Source organism: Anas platyrhynchos, chromosome 6 (genome assembly GCF_047663525.1).
Source record: "Anas platyrhynchos isolate ZD024472 breed Pekin duck chromosome 6, IASCAAS_PekinDuck_T2T, whole genome shotgun sequence".
Lineage (NCBI taxonomy): Eukaryota > Metazoa > Chordata > Aves > Anseriformes > Anatidae > Anas > Anas platyrhynchos.
Genome location: NC_092592.1, coordinates 4,904,453 through 4,923,378, shown reverse-complemented (window position 1 = coordinate 4,923,378; position 18,926 = coordinate 4,904,453). Strand labels below are relative to the sequence as shown.

Below are 18,926 nucleotides of genomic sequence, written 5' to 3'. Positions count from 1 at the left end.
GAGCAGAGCTCAGGTTAGTAGGCTTAGTGTATTTTTAGCTCTGCCCTCCCCTGCCTTGGTGCTCTGCTTGCCCAGAGCTGTGGTCTGTAGCACACTCTGCTGTCCCTTGATGGCTGTGAAATGCTCCTACACCTTCCTGCACTAGTCAGGGACAACACATCAGTATTGTCATCCTGAATGATCACAAACCCACAAGAAGGATCAGTCATGCTGTGGGATCTGGGGTACTTCCTGTGCTACCATAGGTGGATCCAAGGAGATCAAAATGCCTGAGGAGCTGGGGGCTGGTGATGGGAACAGCAGACCCTGGTCCAGATCCTACTCGGGTGGAGAGAAGGACAGTATGGCATCTAATCCACCTCCACCTTCTGACACCCTGCTGGAACCCTCAGCTTCAGTGAAACGCTGTAGAGGATTTATTCTTCTGTTATTTGTTAAACTTAGTAGTATGGTGACACATGATGGCTGCTGCAAGGCTGTAAAGGCCCATGATGGTGATGGTCTGACTTACCACTCCCAAAGACTGACATCTTCTCCCTGACTGACTGACTCCCAGGTTTCCCTTCTCAAAAGCAGGGAAGAGTCCCACATCCAGGAGTTGCCCCATTGTGAGCCTCATGGATGGAATCAGCCTCTCTTGGACACAACTCTTAGGGTTGTGTCGTCCCATCCTTCACTGGTGGTTTCCCAGGTGCCAAGATCCTCATTAGTTAGAAAGAGGGGTTCCCCAAAAGGGGTGGGACAGCACCTCCTGCCAAGGACAGTCTTTCTTTTCTTCTCCCCTCTCCATGGGTTCACAGAGACTTTTTCAGCCTTCACTTTCTGAGTGTACCTTATTTGCAGCACACCTCTACACTGATTTTTGATGCAAAAAAAAACCCAATATACACGAACAGTTCAATACAGTGAAATCCATCAGCAACACTTTAATGTGGGGAGTGGAGATCTAACACAGGTGCTCCCATCCTGGTTTGAGGAGGTGGATGTTGTAGAAGTACAGCGCTGAGAAGTACCATGACACGCTGGGAAGAGCAGGTTCAGGGAGAGCCTTCAAGAGTCACTTTAGAGGAGCTGGCACAGATCAGTCAGGTTTGTCATCAGTGCTAAAGTGCAAGTGGCCTTAATAGTGTCTGCGTCTAGCCAGAACAGCAGTACACAGGACATGGATATAATTTGATTATGCACATTTTGCCTGATAGATACTGAAAAGAATGCACAGCTGAAGGACAAAGAGCATGCAGGGACTCCTACAGAAATGGTGCTAATGATGCAATATGTGCGTTGCTCCAATGAACAAATGTAACCTCTTCCGTGAAAAGTTATAGCTTGCAGACATTATAATGCTATCAAAAGTAAAGACAAGCCAAATTTCAATCCCCTTTCTAAAGCAAGAAGCTGAGTCAGCTATAGTTCAGCAACAGTCTGATGATCCAAAGCAATTAAAAATAATAATCTTGTGCCATGACAAGGTCATGGCTAACATTTCCATTAAGAATAATGCTTTTCTTTTGCTTATACAAAGGAACTTATTCAGAAACAATAGTTTGCAAAAAAATGCCACCTGACACCTATAAAGCTCACAATGTAAGTCCTCTCTGTCTCCTAACGGTATCTTTTTGTCTTTCAGTAGCTCCAAAACAACTAGATGGATTTCTCCAGATGTTCTTCTCTAAATGCTTCCAGACTGCAGCCCTTAATTTCAAATGTTAGCCAGAATTAGCGTTTTCCAGCTCAGCTACAGCCTCACTTGGCTGGAGGTTGGGAAAACATCCCAGTGATGAGTGACGATATTCTGGCCCTGATCGTATCTCAAAATTTACTGATGGCCACCATCAGAGTCTGGACCTTGGGTTGGGTGGACTTTTTTTCTGACCCTCTATGGCTAATTCCATCTTCTCTACCCATAACACTAGCTGTCCAGTACTAGAAGACAGGAATGGTGTCTTTTATCTATTTATTTATTTGTTTGGCAAAACCAGACATGGCAGGCACTTACCAGTTTGGCATAACCTCGATGATCCAGAATGAGGTTTTCTGGCTTGAGGTCCCTATAAATTATTCCTTTGGAATGCAAATATGCAAAAGCTTCGACTACGCATGCCGTGTAAAACCTGGTTGTTGAATCCTCAAATGAACCTCTGTGTAAAACAAGAAAGAGAAAGATGATAAAGTAATTTCTGGGTACAGGACTGAGCTGTTTCTACAGGTCATTATCACCATCATGGATGTAAAGTAAGAGCTTGATTTTTGCAAGAGGTGACCTATTCTTGCTGTAGTTAACCTATATTTATTCTACCTAGAGCAATTCTTTATATTTACAATTTCTTTTTCTTAGCAGCCTAAAACTGTATTTTAGGCCAATCCAATCTCATCCCTTTCTGGACTTCATCTTACTGTTAAAATATCCATACGGTCCAATAGAATCACCCAATACCTGGAAAATGACTGCTGCTGAACTGACTTTTTCACATAAATTTACATATATTTCTATTTTTTTAAGTTAGCTTCTTGGCCTTCAATTGACATTCATATCAGACATTTAAATCTAAAATACTGTAATTTTTATTTTATATTTACATCTTTTAGAATTTAAATTTATAAGTAAGTGCCTTCTATGTAAAAGGTGATTTCTTTATTATAATCTTTGACTTTTAGGTGCTGAAAGAATTTTGAACTGTGAAGATTAAGAACTCCCATACTCATGTTCATATGCGAAAAAAGACAGAAAAAATGTATTTGCTGGGACTTGAAGTGTTAATCGTAAATTCAGCATTGTGTGCTTTTTGATCCTCATTTGAGTACAAGTTTGCAAGCAGTTTTCAGAAGCAAAGTATATTCTGCTGCCTGCCTTGAGCTTGTGGCTGGAGCAGATTGAGCTCAGAAGCGCATCTAAGCTAGGTGGCAGCAGAACCACAATTTAACACTGAGAGAATTGAAGATGGAATTACCAGGCTCTGACAAAGATGAAGGATACCTTCTAGCACCTGCTAACTTTGCTACTCTTCTCCTTTTAATGGTCCAGAGAAGGCATGGTTTTAGGAGAAGGAAGAATTACAAAAATTCAATATGGATAATTAATTAAAAGTAATTTTATACATCTTTTTTGATCAATCTTTCCAATGCATTTCTTTCACTTTCCAAATTTAATTAAATCATGTTTCAATTATGATTCTATTGCATATTTATATGTGATTGCTCGCACACTTCCCTGCCCCGCCATTGTGTTATGTGTATGTACCATGTACACCCACACAACCCACATTCCACCTGCTTACACACACAAAACAAAAACAAAACACTGCAAGGTCAAATCCTCCAAAGACAGGAAATACCAGGACCACATTTGCTTGTGCATTACGATGCGGTATTTAATTACATGCTTTCAGACTATTTTTTCCATGGCACTTCTATGCCCCAATCACATAATGCTAAGCTATGGATTCAATGCATGATCCTGTGTCCCACGTTGACGAATGGCCCTTACTTAATAAAGCTGGACCCAATCCCCGCACAGAATTATTGGTTTCCTCCTGAGATTTCCTCTGGTCTTCATTGCTATTATACCTGACTTCTTCATAAGCATTAAGAAATGTTAATAGATATGGTTTATTATGGGCTATGGCTTATTGCAATGTCTCTGTGACAGATGTGGAGGCTGCTATTCATAGTCAGGGGGGGCAGAATTTCATACACTGAAATGAAAAATGCAGGTCTTTTGACAGGATGGGAAATACTGATTTTTCAAAAGGCTTTGAAGGACTTTGCATTTTTTATTTCTAAATTGCACTTTCCCATTGATTTTATTCACAAATGTGATATCTGATTAATGCCACTATTGTTTTTTAAGTCCAAAGTTAAGGCCAGGTCAGTAATGCATAAAGGTGCTGTGCTGGAAGGACTGTATCTCTCAACCATTTCTTGCAAGACTACAGTGAGAGTGAAATCACCATTGCACCTACTGCAACCCCTGGTTGTACCCTGAAGGGTCTCTGTTGGCCTTCATACATGGTGCCCAAAGTCTCTGACATGCTTACAACAATCCCCCATTTTCCTGTCAAGGGCCTGAACCTCCAGACAGGCTCCCAAACATGAGGATCAGTAGCATGGGCACCGAGGATGCAGCTGCCATCTCTGTGATCAGAAAAGGTTGACATTAAGATGTACCATCAACTATTCAGGAGTATGGAGTACCTTCTGGTGTGAACACAATACGCTTCAGAGATGAAGACACTTATCATGAATACAGTTTATCACATGACTATCATCATTAACACCACTACTTTCTGTATATTTTCCAGGTTTGTAGAGATGTCATGAGAAAGTAGCCTGAGCTAAGTCTCTATTTATATAAAGCCTTGTACATGTTGGAGATAACCTATATCAGTCCTAAGGGTATTCTCAGTTATAATTGGATTCCCTTTGTCTCTAGTCAACTGCATAGGAACAGAAATATTATATTATTTCCTTATCTTCTGGGGATCTTAAATTAAACATAACATAGTAAGACAGGTTTTGCAAATGAAAGATAAAGACCCTTAGTTATCTGAAGGCACGTTAAAAAATATTCAACTTTTTATGACAATATCTTTTTAATACTCACCTGTCCCTGAGAATTGTCCACAGCTCTCCACCTAGACAAGCTTCCATCAGCATGTACAGGTACTTGCTGTCCTTGAATGTCCTGTAGAGCCTAGCATCGGAAAACAAGAAAATAATATAACATTGACAGTAAAAGTCAAGGTGCCAATTGTTCCCACTTCTCATAGACCATGTGCTTCGTCCCACAAGACTGCGAGGATCTTACAGAGCTACTGCTGAATTTATGGAGATCATTTCAATCTCTCATCAGTCCTTTGTATCTCATGGGAAATAATTCAGCAGAAAAAGATGGGAATTTGAGTTGTAGAATCACAGAATCATGAAGGTTGAAAAATACCTCCAAGATCATCTGCTCCAACCATCCCCCTACCACCAATGTCACCCACTAAACCATGTCCCTAAGCACCATGTCCAACCTTTCCTTAAACACCCCAAGGGACAGTGACTCCACCACCTTCCTGGGCAACCCATCCCAATGCCTAATCACTCTCTCTGGGAAGGAATGTCTCTCCTCATTTCCAACCTAAGCCTCCCCTGGTGCAACTTGAGGCCATTCCTTCTAGTCCTATCACGAGTTACCTGTGAGAAGAAGCTGACACCCAGCTCCTCACACCTCCCTTGCAGGTAGCTGCAGAGAGCAATGAGGTCTCCCCTGAGCCTCCTCTTCTCCAGACCAAACAACCCCAGCGCCCTCAGCCGCTCCTCACAGGACTTGTGGACCAGGCCCTTCACCAGCTCACAGCCCTTCTCTGGACATGCTCCAGGGCCTTGATGTCCTTGCAGTGAGGGGCCCAAAGCTGAACACAGCACTCGAGGTGCGGCCTCACCAGAGCAGAGTACAGGAGGACGATCACCTCCCTGGTCCTGTTGGCTGCACTATTCCTGATACAAGCCAGGATGCTGCTGGCCTTCTTGGCCACCTGGGCACACTGCTGGTGCATGTTCAGGTGAGCATTGACCAACACCCCCAGGTCCTTTTCCTCTGCACAGCTTTCCAGTCACCCTGCCCCAAGCCTGTGTTGCATGGGGTTGTTGTGGCATGGCTCAGCACTGAGCCATGTTGAACATCATCCCATTGGCCTCTGCCCACCAACCCATCCTGTCTACGTCCCTCTGCAGGGCCTCCCTACCTTGTGGCAGATCGACACTTACTTCCTCCCAACTTGGTGTCATCTGCCAACTTATTGAGGGTGCACTCAATTCCCTCATCGAAGTCATCAGTAAAGATATTAAAGAGGATGGGCCCAATACTGATCCCTGGTGAACACTGCTTGTGACCAGTTGCCATCTGGATTTCACTCAATTAATGAAGTGTATAAGATCAAAAGAAGCAATTACAATAGCTCTGAGTATTAAATATAAAGTCTGACACTTCTAATGGCATAACCTGACACTTGGCTTTCCAGATTTGCTTGAAAAAAAAAAGATTTCCTACCATTTTAACAATGTCTGTATCATCTTATTCTTCATGCTACAGATACAGCTGTAGATCTGCAGTATTCCTTCTTCCATTTCAAGGAAGTGCTGTCCAATTTGTGATTCATTTCAGAATTTAAAACTACTGATTTAGTCAAGTTTAAAGAGAACCTGCTGACATTTAGGTATCTAAAAGCACCCTTTCTCTTCACCCTAGGGGCTGAATGTGGAGGAAAATTTGGCTAAAGAGATAGATGGGCCGGGATTTATGAACCCATATTCCTTCTCAGAGTGATATATTAAACAAATGCAATTATGAAACTACAGACATAAACATAGGGAATTCAGTGTCAGCTACTTTATTTGATTTTAATATTGAACCAATTTTTCCCCCCAAAGCTCTGAGGTGGGCAGCAGTATCTCTAGCAGGAAGACAGGAGAAGAAGGGAGGGGAAGGGATTTGCTTGTCAGGGAAAGGAAACCCATCAGGCACCTTAAGACTAGGCCGTGTGATGGATCAGGGGATTAAAAAGAAATAATTAAAAAGGCAGGATTTGGTTCATTTTGCAGGAATTTTGTTAATATTAAGGTACAGGGCAAAACGTGGGTCTGGTATGCCTTCACACCATGATGCTAGACAGAATTTGTTTCCTGTGTGTGATTGCATAGCACAGCACACAGCTTAGCAGCAGCTACCTGATACACTTTTAGCATGTTTAACAGAAAAAATTCCAGCAACTGCAGCTGTGATGCAGGCAGGACATTGGGTGCTTGCTGATTGTCCTGCTGAAGCTAGGACAGGGTCTGTTACTGCTGTCTGAATCAATCTTACTTTTCCTTGCTTTCACATGCATTAGAGGTCGTAAGATTAAAAAAAAATCACAGGAAAAAAAGCTCAGTGCTTATCTACCTGTGAAATATTCTGTAGCTAAAATGTGCTGTATGTGGCCACAATGAAATTTAATGGAAAAAAACAAACTTGTGCTTTAGAGCTTCCCTTACTATAATATTACCTATGTTGACATTTAAAACCTCAGTTATGCATCTCAGAAAAGTTGGAACAAACTAACTGGCCACTTCATATGTTTAAAATTTATGGATTTACAAAAAAAAAAAAACATATTTCTTGCTAGTTGGACAAAATAAAATTTATACTACAATACCATAATTTCATCTACATTAAGGTTTACAGAAAACCTACACCTTCAAGAACCCCAAATATGAATAATTAAATATTTTTGATTGCCTGTTAATTTAAATGCTACTGAAATAAAGCACTACTTTCTCTAGTTAAGGCAGCCGTGTTGAAAGCTTACTTTCCAGAACATCTTACGGGCATCAAATCTGGCCAATCAAATATTGTTTATCAACTTTAACAGAAGTGCAAAGTTTATACATGAGATGTATAGCATGAAGTATGAAACCACAGTATTTCAGTAGATCAAGCAGTTATAAGTCTGAAATGTCACAATATTGGAATTCATTCCTTTATTCATTTTCTTACTCATCTAAATATTTACAGATCTGCTGCAGACGTCCATGGCTCAACACTTGCTTGTTCCTTTACCAAATCCACACATGGCATTTTGTTCTGTAAAGTTGTCAGTTTATCTATGAGTAAATTTTATTGAGTGATATTTGGCTTCTTTTTTTTTTTTTTCTTTGCTTGGCTTAATGCATTTTAAAAACCTAACTGAAATACTTTTCCAAGATTCCAAGATGCACACTGGAACAGGCTCCCCAGGGAAGTGGTCACTGCACCGAGCCTGACTGAATTTAAGAAGAGATTGGACTGTGCGCTTAGTCACATGGTCTGAACTTGGGTAGACCTGTGCGGTGTCAAGAGTTGGACTTGATGATCCTTAAGGGTCCCTTCCAACTCAGGATATTCTATGATTCTATTCTATGATTCTATGATTTTTCACAAACAGTTTCATGAAGAATTAGGAGAACAATTCTATTCTTCAGGAATTTTGTCTTTCCTGTTCTGTTATCCCAGAGGTTGTCCTTGGTTCAAGATCATTTTAAACCTACCTTTAACCTAACAGCTCAAAACACAATTTGTCTACAAAAATGGTAACATTTCTGCCTGTAGTACCCAGAAAAAAATATCTCAGCTACAGGCCTGGCCCAAAAAAGGGTACAAACAGGCTATGAATAAATTTAGGACAGAAAGTAGAAGACAACTCCAAATCCCCATGGAGCTGCAAAAGGAGAAGTGAGAGGGAAAAGTGGACACGGGCTTTGATAAGCCAGTGAACATTTTCTAGTTTCCAGCAGCTGCAATAAGAAAAGGTTGGGCTTTGTGGCTTAGAAAGTCCCCCCCCTGTGCAGGACGTCTAAGGGGTATTAAAAGTGTTTAGGGAAGGCTTGTTACTCTAAAGGACAGGAAATATTGCATGATACAGAAAGAAAAAAAGGGATTCAGTTTGGCCCTACATCTGAGCTGCCTGCTTTGTCAATAGTGTACAGGTCATTTTACATGCGTATGCAAGTAATAGTGTAACATAATTATATAATACCATAAAAATATATATAGTGATGTTATAGCTAGAGACAGACACAGAAAAACAAGAACATATAACCAGACATAGCAGCAGCAAATAACTCAGCCTGACTGAAGTCCTCTACACTGGCGTGTTGGGAAGACTGCACTGAATCAAAAATTGAGTTTTGATGGAAACTGCCAGGCCATAAAGCACTGGAAAAAGTTCTTCCTTCATCCTGTCTTCTTGTCACCTTTTCCATTTTGGGCTCACTTTGGAACAAGAAGAAGACTGGGATCACTTCAAAGTTCATCTTATCACTGTTTCTCAGCATTCAAAGCATTTACCTGCTTTGGCAAAGGGATCGGACCCAATGATCTCTCAAGGTCCCTTCCAACCCCTACAACTCTGTGTGATTCTGCCCTAGACCTATGACCACTGCATCTTTTTTTTTTTTTCCCACTTGCCTATTGAAAGAACAAAAAACTTAGAAATAAGGAACTGCAGTGTATTTCTTTTATTAGCTATGAATATCAGTGGCTCCATAAGCAAATGTCTGTAGGCTCAGGCTTTTTATTTAGGAGTGGGTATTCTGGAAATGGTGTTAAGATGTCCCTCTGGTCGACTGGCTCTGCGTTTCATCTTTCTTTACACCAACATACTAAGCCAGCTCAGGCTTCAGAAAATAGATCTATAGGCTAAAATAGCCTGCAAGGTATATTTGGCTCTAGCCTAGGTAATGGGGGCATGTTTGTGAATCGAGTATTACAGTGTGAAGGAAATCGCAGCCGGGTACAATGTCAGCATGCAGTTGTCACCAATGAATCACAGGTGAAGCCTGGGCTCCTGGGGAATCCCAGGGATCAGCCAGGCTTTTGGCCAACACTCGCAGCGGTTCTGCCTGTGAAGGAAATACCCCCTTAGCAGCTGATGGGTTGCCATCCCTGCCATGCACTTGCCCTTATATTTTGTCACAGTTGTTTGGTTTCTCTCCTGGGTTAGCACGCCTCTCTCCAGCACTTTTTGGGAGAGGGGTTGATCTCTTCCAGCAAAAGCCAAGGGCTTCGGCCCATCTCTTTGGGGGTGGGATGAAGTATCCTTGGCTTAGACATGACGGCTGTCTTTTAGATAGCTCCAGACTGGGGAAATGCATTACCCTGTCAGAGGTCCTGCACTCTGATCCTGACCTAAAACATATAAAAGGACGGTTTCTCCTTCCTGCAGACAGATACTCATAAACTTGAAGCATCAGAAAACTTCAATATTAGGGTCAAAACAAACAAAAATGATTAACACCTGGTTTTGTTCCCTGAAGAACTGCATCTGCTTAAGTTTCAGGAAGCATACAATTTCAGTGCATTTGCTCAAGATGAGTCAAGGGACAATGAATCAAGTCTACAAAATATACCTTAAATATGCAATGGATACAACCGGTCATTCACATAACAGCATGTGATCTCCAAAGATGAAACCCTGCCTTCTAACTTCCTTTTGTGAGATTCAGAAGAAAGAGGAATATTCCTGTTGAGTAGGGGTAACACTAAGTCATGGTGTGTATGTCTATGTGGAGCATCACGTGCTGGCATCAGCAAATCTGCCCATGATCTGGCATGGCAATGTGTTTGCTCCAGGACCACAAAGCCATGTTAGCATGGCGCAGGGACCAAGCAAATCAGTCAAGACATGGATTTAGTTTAGGCTTGGGAAGAACTCCCCGGTTCCCTATGGGCAGAATAATTTCATATTTTCCTGGGAAAACAAACAAACAAACAAACACACACAACAAAAAAACTTATTCTATATGCTGTATTTGCAGTCACTTGCAGGGAAGATATGGCTGAAGTGTTTTTTTAGTGATGCATGGATAAAACCTATATGGTTTTATCAAATGCTGAGACTGGCTGTCCTTTGCTCTATCACGACCTTGTGTGGGACAGAGGGACAGTACCTCACGATGAAGTCCGAGTGAGCGCTCTGCATGATCTGCTTCTCCGAGCGGATGTGCTCCTGCTGTCTCGTGTCCACTATGTGACGTTTCTTCAGGATTTTCATCGCAAAAGTTTTTGACTCTTCACTTTTCAACTGGACCTTGGGTAAAGTAGGCAAACGCACTGGTTAGAAGCAAGGCGCGTCCCCTCACTAAGCTGTGACAGCCTAACTGCATGGGCTCACCACCTATCCTTCAGGAAAGTTGAAAAACAAATTTCTTTCATGAAAAGCACAATGCACTTGAACAAGAGCTTGGTTGTAGAACCTGAACATTCCCACCACATGTTTTCTGCAGTCACACACAGGTCACCTCCTGCACAATCCAACATTTCACCAATGGAAACTCTTCTTTTGCCCCAAATCTATGTTCTCTTCTTACCTCTTCAGCCATCAGCTTCATTTGAATATGAAGCAGATTTTAACCCATGGCTACACCAGGTACTGCTGTTTGCTACGAGGGTATGCCATTAAATTGAAAAGCCATTTCCAAAACTCATTGTTGAAGGGAAAACCCAACTGTCAGCATTAGTTTCAAGTCAGAAGATGTTGCTAGCTAATGTACAACGTTCATAAAGCCTTCTACAACTAGTAACACATGTACCGCCTCTGGCAGGGAAATGCAATCCTTGGATGTTTTTAAGAGATGAGTAGAGCTGGCTTTTTAACACCACTGCTTTGTCACGTCTTTACTTTTAACCTTAAGCCTCAGCAACCTATTTTTAGCCTGATTTCCCGAGATGAGGTTGAAGGGAGTTGTTTGCTTGCTTGCCAATGTTACCGTGGTAACTTCTGAACCCTGAACCATTCCCAGCTAGCTCTAAGCAACAGGTACAAATCCCAAAGAAAACTACAACTGAACTATCCTTTCCATCTTGGTCTTCCCCTATTAGTCACCACCAAATGAGAAAGCAGCTGTTCACAATAATATTGCCAGTTAAGTGATTGAGAAAAACATTACGCTTACAGTAAGAGGTGCCCCTTGGTGACTTCTATTTTGGTTTTCTTGCAGGAATTTGGCCTCAGCCAGCAGACAACATCTTGTTTGTCATGAGCTCCATCAGGAATTCAGCTTGCCTTTTAAGTCAGGAGACAACATTCATGCAATGGCATTTTATTTAATATAGTATCTATCCTTATATTTTTTTAATAACAGAAATATGAGATGTGACATCTTCAAAGGTTCTCCCAGGCTGTCCCTACAACCATAGCCTTGAACAGTTTCCTCTGTATTTGTGTGGTAACGGTTCAGGTTACAGGGAAAATACAAGGAGGGATGGCATCTACAGCAGCCAGTCTTTGTCAGAAATCAGACTGGTACCCAGGTGTACACCAAGGCACCTACAGCTTAAAGAGATCAGATCCAAAAAGCTGATTCTCAGATGGCAAAGAGACACATCAAACAGATTCGCAACACAACTAGAAGTGATTAAGAAATATACAATAATAAGGGAGAATTCACCTTCTATGGCCTAATATTTTCATTATAAATTCTTTATTAATGCTGTTTCAGTGGTTTCATCTACAATGGTGCAAAATGCAGACATTATAGCTCAGATCACCACCATAAATCTTGTCTCTGCCTGCCAGAGAACAGAAGCTGCAGATCTTTGTGATACGTAATTTCTATGACGTGGTTTAGGACTAATGAATTTAAAAAGTCAGGAAAATTTGAAGATGGAATGAACTTCCTCATTGCTCTTATGTTTCTCAAAACACCTGTGGATATCTCAATTTTGCCATCATTTTGCTATTGCTTTCAGAGAAGTACCTTCCTGTTCCACGATCTGATTTTAGGTTTGCAATCACTGCTTGGTGCAATATTGGTGTGCTCAAGTACATATATGTACATATATGTATGCATGTATTTATCTGCCTGTTTTAAAACCACTTGGGGTTTCTGTCGTCATATTGGTGGCTTTTCATTTTCCCCGCAGCCACAGGCATTTCCAATCCCACATAAAACTTCTTTTTCCAAAGGCACTATTCCGTATCTCACACTGAGACTCATAATTATTATCTTTGCATGAAGCCTGTGCTCGCCATTTAATCTTCATGGAGACAGGGTACAAAGACCTAAACAATCCACATAAAACAAAGAAAAACATTTTTCCTCGTCTCTGAGGTTATTTATTGAGCTCCCAAGTTATTTATTGAACTGGAGCTGCACAACGCTGCTCTGCTACACGTTTTGACCACAGCTCAAAGCAGAACGAAATTCTGTATTTACTCCAGACTGAAAGTGATAAAAGTGAGTTTGGTTTGGGGTTAGAGCTTTTTTTTTTTTTTCTGTTCTTTCATTTTGAATAAATAAACGGCATGTGGACTTTAATTCAACTGTTTGAACTAAATTATTTGACATTATCCAATCTAAATCAAACCAGGGTGTTTCAAGGGAAAGGGGAGATTAAGGCGGTGACACAGGGGATGAAGCAGTGATGAAGGTAAGGAAAAACCTAGGGTGAGCAAAATTTACTAAATCTTGAAAACAACAACAACAACAACAAAAAGTAAGTTTTAGTATGATTAAGAATGTAATTCTAGAGAATTTGTCCCTCCTCCTATGGATGGCAAACCAGATTGCTGAACTTCTCATGAACCTCACCCATCCAGTGAAGTGTAATCAGCTGCCATGCAAATTCTTTCAAAAGTCTGTGCAAAGCCATATCACATGTTACAGATCAGATTTGTTTTCTTTTAGTATGTTTTATTGTTAGATTGTCCAGAAACAAAAAATAAATGAACAAGGGAGCCAAGAAAGTAGATCTCCTAGCAAACCTAAAAACTAGTCGGTCAGTTTGAACAAGACACATTTTCAATAAAATGATATTTAGCACTTCTAAACTTAGTCGAAACACAAATCTGTGTTTCTCTTTCTAACGTTAATCTTTACTAGATGTCAGTGTTAAAAATAAACGTGACAACTGGGTGGAGTCTCAGATCACTGAATTCCAAAACTATAGAATAAAGTGAAATACGTATAAAGCCCAATTTGTCCCCTTATGGTGTAACATTTTGATAACGGGTATTCTGACTACTTGTCAAATTTTTGTGTCTTTCATTAGAAAAGTTATTTCTCTCTCTCTCTCTTTTTTTTTTTTTTTGTAAATTATTGGTTTTTCATGGATGCCTGGGCTTTGAGGAAATAATCTGCTTTCCTATATTTACCTGTACACCTTCAAAAGAAGTACAGGAAAAGAAATTACTATAAGGAAGAAAAAGGCAGCATTTTTGTTTGGCGTTTGATAATGTTATCACTGCCACAAATGTTTAAATATGGAACAAACAAGTAGCTACAATTAGCTAATGCAAGACTTTGACATTATGCCACAGGAGAATTTATATACATTTTCCATTCCCTTTCCTAATGTGCTTTGTAATGCAGAGGATTTGCAAGAAGTTGAGAACATTGGGGGAATAACTTGCATTAAATGTGCTGATGCACTGAAACATACTGCTGAGGTACAAAATCTAAGGCTTAAATTTTGGATCACTTTCCTTCCTATGTTTTTCTCTGAGCTGGTTGTCCACCTGGACAATGAATCCTGAAAACTTCTCCTTCTCCAACATGCCTTAGTTGGTTTGGAGTTTCTGCTGTAACTCCCAAATGATGGACTGTGATGACTATTTTTTTTATGATGTAAAGCTGGCCGTCTCCAGATAATTTCTACTATTCCTATAAACAGTAACTTTTAATGTTAAGTTCATGGTAGTTTATAGAAAAAAAGAACATGTCTAATTCCAATCTAATTACTAAAGTTGAAAAAAAAAATCCAAGAGTCACCTGCACTTTTTACTTTAAAATTCAGGATTAATGTTAGGATGCTGAGAATGGGCTGCTAAGAACACCCTGTCCTCCAAATATAATGGAACAAAAAAGCACATGATGCCACAAAACCACAATGATTTTGTCTCTCAGCTCAGAGGGAGGTGGATATGCTGGGCAGGAAGCTCAGCCTTCCAAATAAACCCACCACAAAAATCTCCTAAATGCTTTAGAGAAATGAAAAAGGCAGGCAGTTTGCAAAGGAGCCATCTTTGCTATACAGTCCAGGAGATCAGCTTTGACATAACTTGAAGCAACATCTTAAATTTCAAAGGCCCCAGGACTATTGATTTGGTGGAGACGTGCTGGAGCCTTGGGTTTCAATCATTTTTCTCCAAGAGGATTGACACAGGGTAACCAGCAGCCTCCATCTCTCTCATTTTTTTGCAAGTAAAAAGCATCTCCAGTCCCTTCCCTCCTTCTTTTCTAATTCCTCTCCTCGCTTTGTCCTTACATAGTCATTGCCCTTTCACCAGTGCAAAATTATCTCTTTTGGAGATGAAGAGCACTGAGAGTAAGAGCAAGCGGCATGGCCAGTGTAAAGGTCCATGCTCACTGAAAATAATAATGTTGCATATTTTACTGAAAGGCCCACTGGCAAGGAAAAAACTACAAATGTGTAGTAAACTGTGACGTACGAAACCAGTGGTAAGAGAAGTAAAATGCTGTACATCAGGTCATTCTGCAGGATTGTTACCCAGGAAATGAGCTGCATCCCAGTGACAAAAATAACAGCAGAAACCTTGTGTATAACTACGTGAGGCAACTGCAGAAGCAAAATTTAATGGTGGCAGCCATGTGCCACCTGGGGAGCACATCCACACAGAGTCATCGCCTCATCCTCTCCTCTTTGTCTGTGCTTCAGCATGATGCCTGGGTATGGACCCAGGTAGCAGGTACTTTTTTGGCAGCCTGTGTCATCAGGACAAAGCCACCCCTGAGTGAACCCAAACAGATAGGTCGCTATTTGCAAATACATTCAACAAAAGTCCTGTAAGAGGACAGGAAAACAGGCTTAATTTTGCTGTTAATAATTTACATTCACAGGACTACATTTAACTTCTCAGCATTCAGAAAATAATGCTGCTTCAGGAAAGAAACTTTAAAAAATCCATTATGAGGTGGGTAAAGATGCCTTGGTGGTGAGTTCAGTAGAAGAGGAATGCTACAAGATTAGGACAAGATGCAACCACAGGGGAGAAGAGGACAGTAGAAGTAGTGGAGAAGGAGATAGAGAGCAAGAGGAATGACAAGGACAAGAGAAGTCCCTTCTCTCTTCCTATTCTGAGTCTTTGATTCCTTAGCCCTGAGCTGGCTTCTCCTGCACTCTCTGTGCTTATATACAAATGTTGCAACCACTCCAAAAATATTGCTTTGCTTTATGATGTACAAACTCCCGAAACTTCCAAAACACACAGTGTGTTCAAAGGCTGCTCTGTTAACACAGCTATCATTCACGTACAAATAAACATGTTTTTTACCTTAGTGCTTTTTCTTTTTTTTTTTTTTTTTTTGGGGGGGGGGATATTTATAAGACAAAATTGTGCGTTTGTTGTGCAATTGTGATTGTGCATTTTCTCTAAAAAGCTGCCCCAGATAATATGTTCCTCTACGATACTCTGTGCAGACCCTTAAAGCCATGAAAGACATGAAAGAGCAACAGACCCACGGGCATGGCCTGAACACATTTCATATTTATAGTTTATCCTTCCTACATTTTGGCAGCTAAAATGGAGATTACGATTTGAATGGCATTTGCCCCTGAAAAATGCCCAGATTTCTTCTAACTGATGGAACAAGCATATTTGAACATGAACTCTTGCAGCTTCTGGACACTACACTCACAAAAATTTGCTCATAAGCTTCAGATTTTTCTACTAATCCTCAGGGTAGCTGGCCTCGCTCCTAGCTAAATGAGAACACACAGTGAGCAGAGTTTGTGCAAGTAAAAAACATTTCTTTTACTCTGGAGATGTGGCTTTTTCCTAAATGCTGAGCAATAGTGATCCGTTAGGAGCTGGCCAGAACCTTTTCTTGAAATCTTGTATACACTGCTGACAGACAGGTTTCTTGGTGCTAATATCTCCTGCTGAACACCCACTGTGGGCATGGTGAGACCTCTATAACAACAACGATGGTAGTTTAAACACCTTCCTAAAGGGCTTCTGCTAGCTGACTTACGTGTGCTTTATTTGGAAATAATGGAGAAATCAGGGCTATCATGAAACATGAATATCTTTGTATCACGTTAAATAACAACTGACCCAATGCAGCGCTTGGGAACTGAAGTGCAAATGCTTTTGCTTGCTGGGTATGCACAGGGTCCTTTATTTTCCACGGCTTCCCAACTAGATGCATTAGAAGCAACAAAAATAGCAGCAGCTGTTGCTGAGCGCAGCACTTGGGCTGCAGGCAGGCTAACGAGAAGGCAAGCTGAGATCTCCTAATCCCAACAGCTGAACTGCTGCACGAACAAAGCAGCGGCATTTCCCCCCAGCAAAAGAGTACAGCATGTTTTTAGTACTAAATATACTTCTGTTCTCCCAGGATGAAACAGACTTCCCCAGAATGATATTTGTTGCCTTACAACTTGCTTTTTTTTTTGCCAGCATTTGTTTCTATTAGGCAAGGGGGGAGATATCTTGCTCATATCTATTCCTCAAAGTATTTCAGATGTCTCCATTAAGGTTTTAAAGATACTTTGCTCATCTCCTTAAGGCCAGATTCAGCTGCTCTCCTCACCTAAGGCTTAGGGAGAAATTGTAGCTTGCATCTCCAAATCATAACAACAAACTACCCAGTGGTTCTTACTCTATCCTTTCCACCTCATGCTCAACATCACACGAACAAGTTTTTGCTCAAGGCTGTTGGGAGAAGAGAAGGAAGGCAGCTTATGGGGCCCACGTGTGAATAGGGGTGGCGATCAGGCTGGATGAGACTGGGTTGAGACTAAAAAAAAGCTCTTAAGATGAAATAAAATAATAATTATAATAAATATGTTTCTGGGATATACTGTAGGCTGAAATTGTGAAGGCTGAATCCAAGAATGAATTATAAATGGGCATTAGAGTGGAAACTGTCTGTGCTGTCCTCATTTTCTCTGAAAAAAGTTTAGATTCATCTGGTTGGGGAAGCACCAAATATCATATCCTATCATACAGCACAATCAGAGTGCTATGGGACTCCATTGGAAAATACATTGCAGAATTACACTCTATGAGTAACACATAAATATGTAGTAAAAATTCATATCCCAAGAAAACCTCAGATATTTAATAATTTAAGTTACTTAATCAAATTCTGACTTTTGCTAAAAATACATAATTCTACGTTTTGATCCCTGTACTGAAAATTGCTATTCAATGCTTGACAGCACGAACAAGTAAGGTTTTTATAAGCAAGGACATTGGGAAATGCATTAAAATTCACGCCTTTCTCTAAACCTCAGAGGTAAATATTTTGTTCAAAAATGTCTAGAAGGAAAAGGCTAAAAACCAGTGAGGAATGTAAACTGTTTCATGCATAAAATCATTCCAATAAAAAGTAAATACCAGAAGAAGGGTTATATAGTTAAAATATGTTAAACCAAATGGAAAAACTCACTACTGTGGTTTCCTGAAAATATAAGATGGACATAAAGTCTCAAACCTCCAACCCCAGCCCCACTCCTGAGTTTGTCTTTGTCCGTAATACGGCACCTATTTTTACATCTTACTCCTACCTCCAATGTGAGCCCAAGCCTCCAGCTTGACAGCTCATATCCTGATCAGGACTCCAACAATATTTGATGTGCTACAAATGGTGTCTCATCTTTCCAAACCATGACAACATCCTTTCCATTAGCAGACAAGTCCCAAGAATATATTTCAATCTACAAAGTAACACCTGCCAAAGATGTATTCAATTCCATCGAGAATTAAAAATCAAAGGAAGAATAAAGAAAAATGCCCTATCTGACAGCATCACTCAAATGTTTCAAATTAAGCATCCTGCATATAGTCAAGAAGGGCAGAAGAAAACAAACAAACAAACAAAAAACAACACAGACCAAACCTTCATAAATAGTATTTTGCTCAGCTCCACAGCTGTAGTTTCATTATTGTCTGAATGTGGGATTTACTCAGGTACCTGATCTTCTAATCCTTCACTAAAACCGATTTTCTTGTGTTGACTGTACCCAAAGTACACAATCTTTCAGAAAGATGGAGACCAAAGGATTCTTAACAATTAAAAATAAGAAAGAAACATTTCAAAGATTTTTAAGAGAAGACTGATCTTGAAAAGCTTCATAATAGCTGGAATAAAATGATAGCTATGCAATTGGAAATTTCCACTGATAAATGTCTGAGTTATGCATCTGTCACTCTATTGGAAGACAATTACAGAATTTTTTGCCTTGCCATCTAACTAATTCACTAATGTTTTCGTTTACAAAAAAAAAGGCTAGAGGCTATAATAAATTTGATTGCACTTCATCATCTGTGGCCAGATTTTTCTTAATACATAAATAAAAATGAAAAATGCCATACTACCCATTTTAAAAGGTCTTGTATAGTCCCGGTAAAATGTGGCAGAAACTCAGTTTTTATGTGTACGTCCTGATTAATCTCCAT

General features: G+C 40.3%; 1 protein-coding gene across 10 annotated transcripts in view; it reads right to left on the bottom strand.

Moving 5' to 3' along the window:
- The window catches only part of PRKG1 (protein kinase cGMP-dependent 1), a 450,310-nt gene that overhangs the window by 11,393 nt on the left and 419,991 nt on the right, over nt 1-18,926 (bottom strand). For 9 of the 10 annotated variants that reach the window (XM_038180896.2, XM_038180894.2, XM_038180893.2 and 6 more), the window contains 3 exons: nt 10,450-10,589; nt 4,601-4,690; nt 1,997-2,138 (listed from right to left, as the gene is read on the bottom strand). In XM_038180896.2, the coding sequence (XP_038036824.1) occupies nt 1,997-2,138; nt 4,601-4,690; nt 10,450-10,589 (372 nt within the window). Of the gene's footprint in view, nt 1-1,996; nt 2,139-4,600; nt 4,691-10,449; nt 10,590-10,869; nt 11,262-18,926 lie in introns of those variants that run through there. The other variant, XM_038180901.2, reaches the window with a different exon arrangement.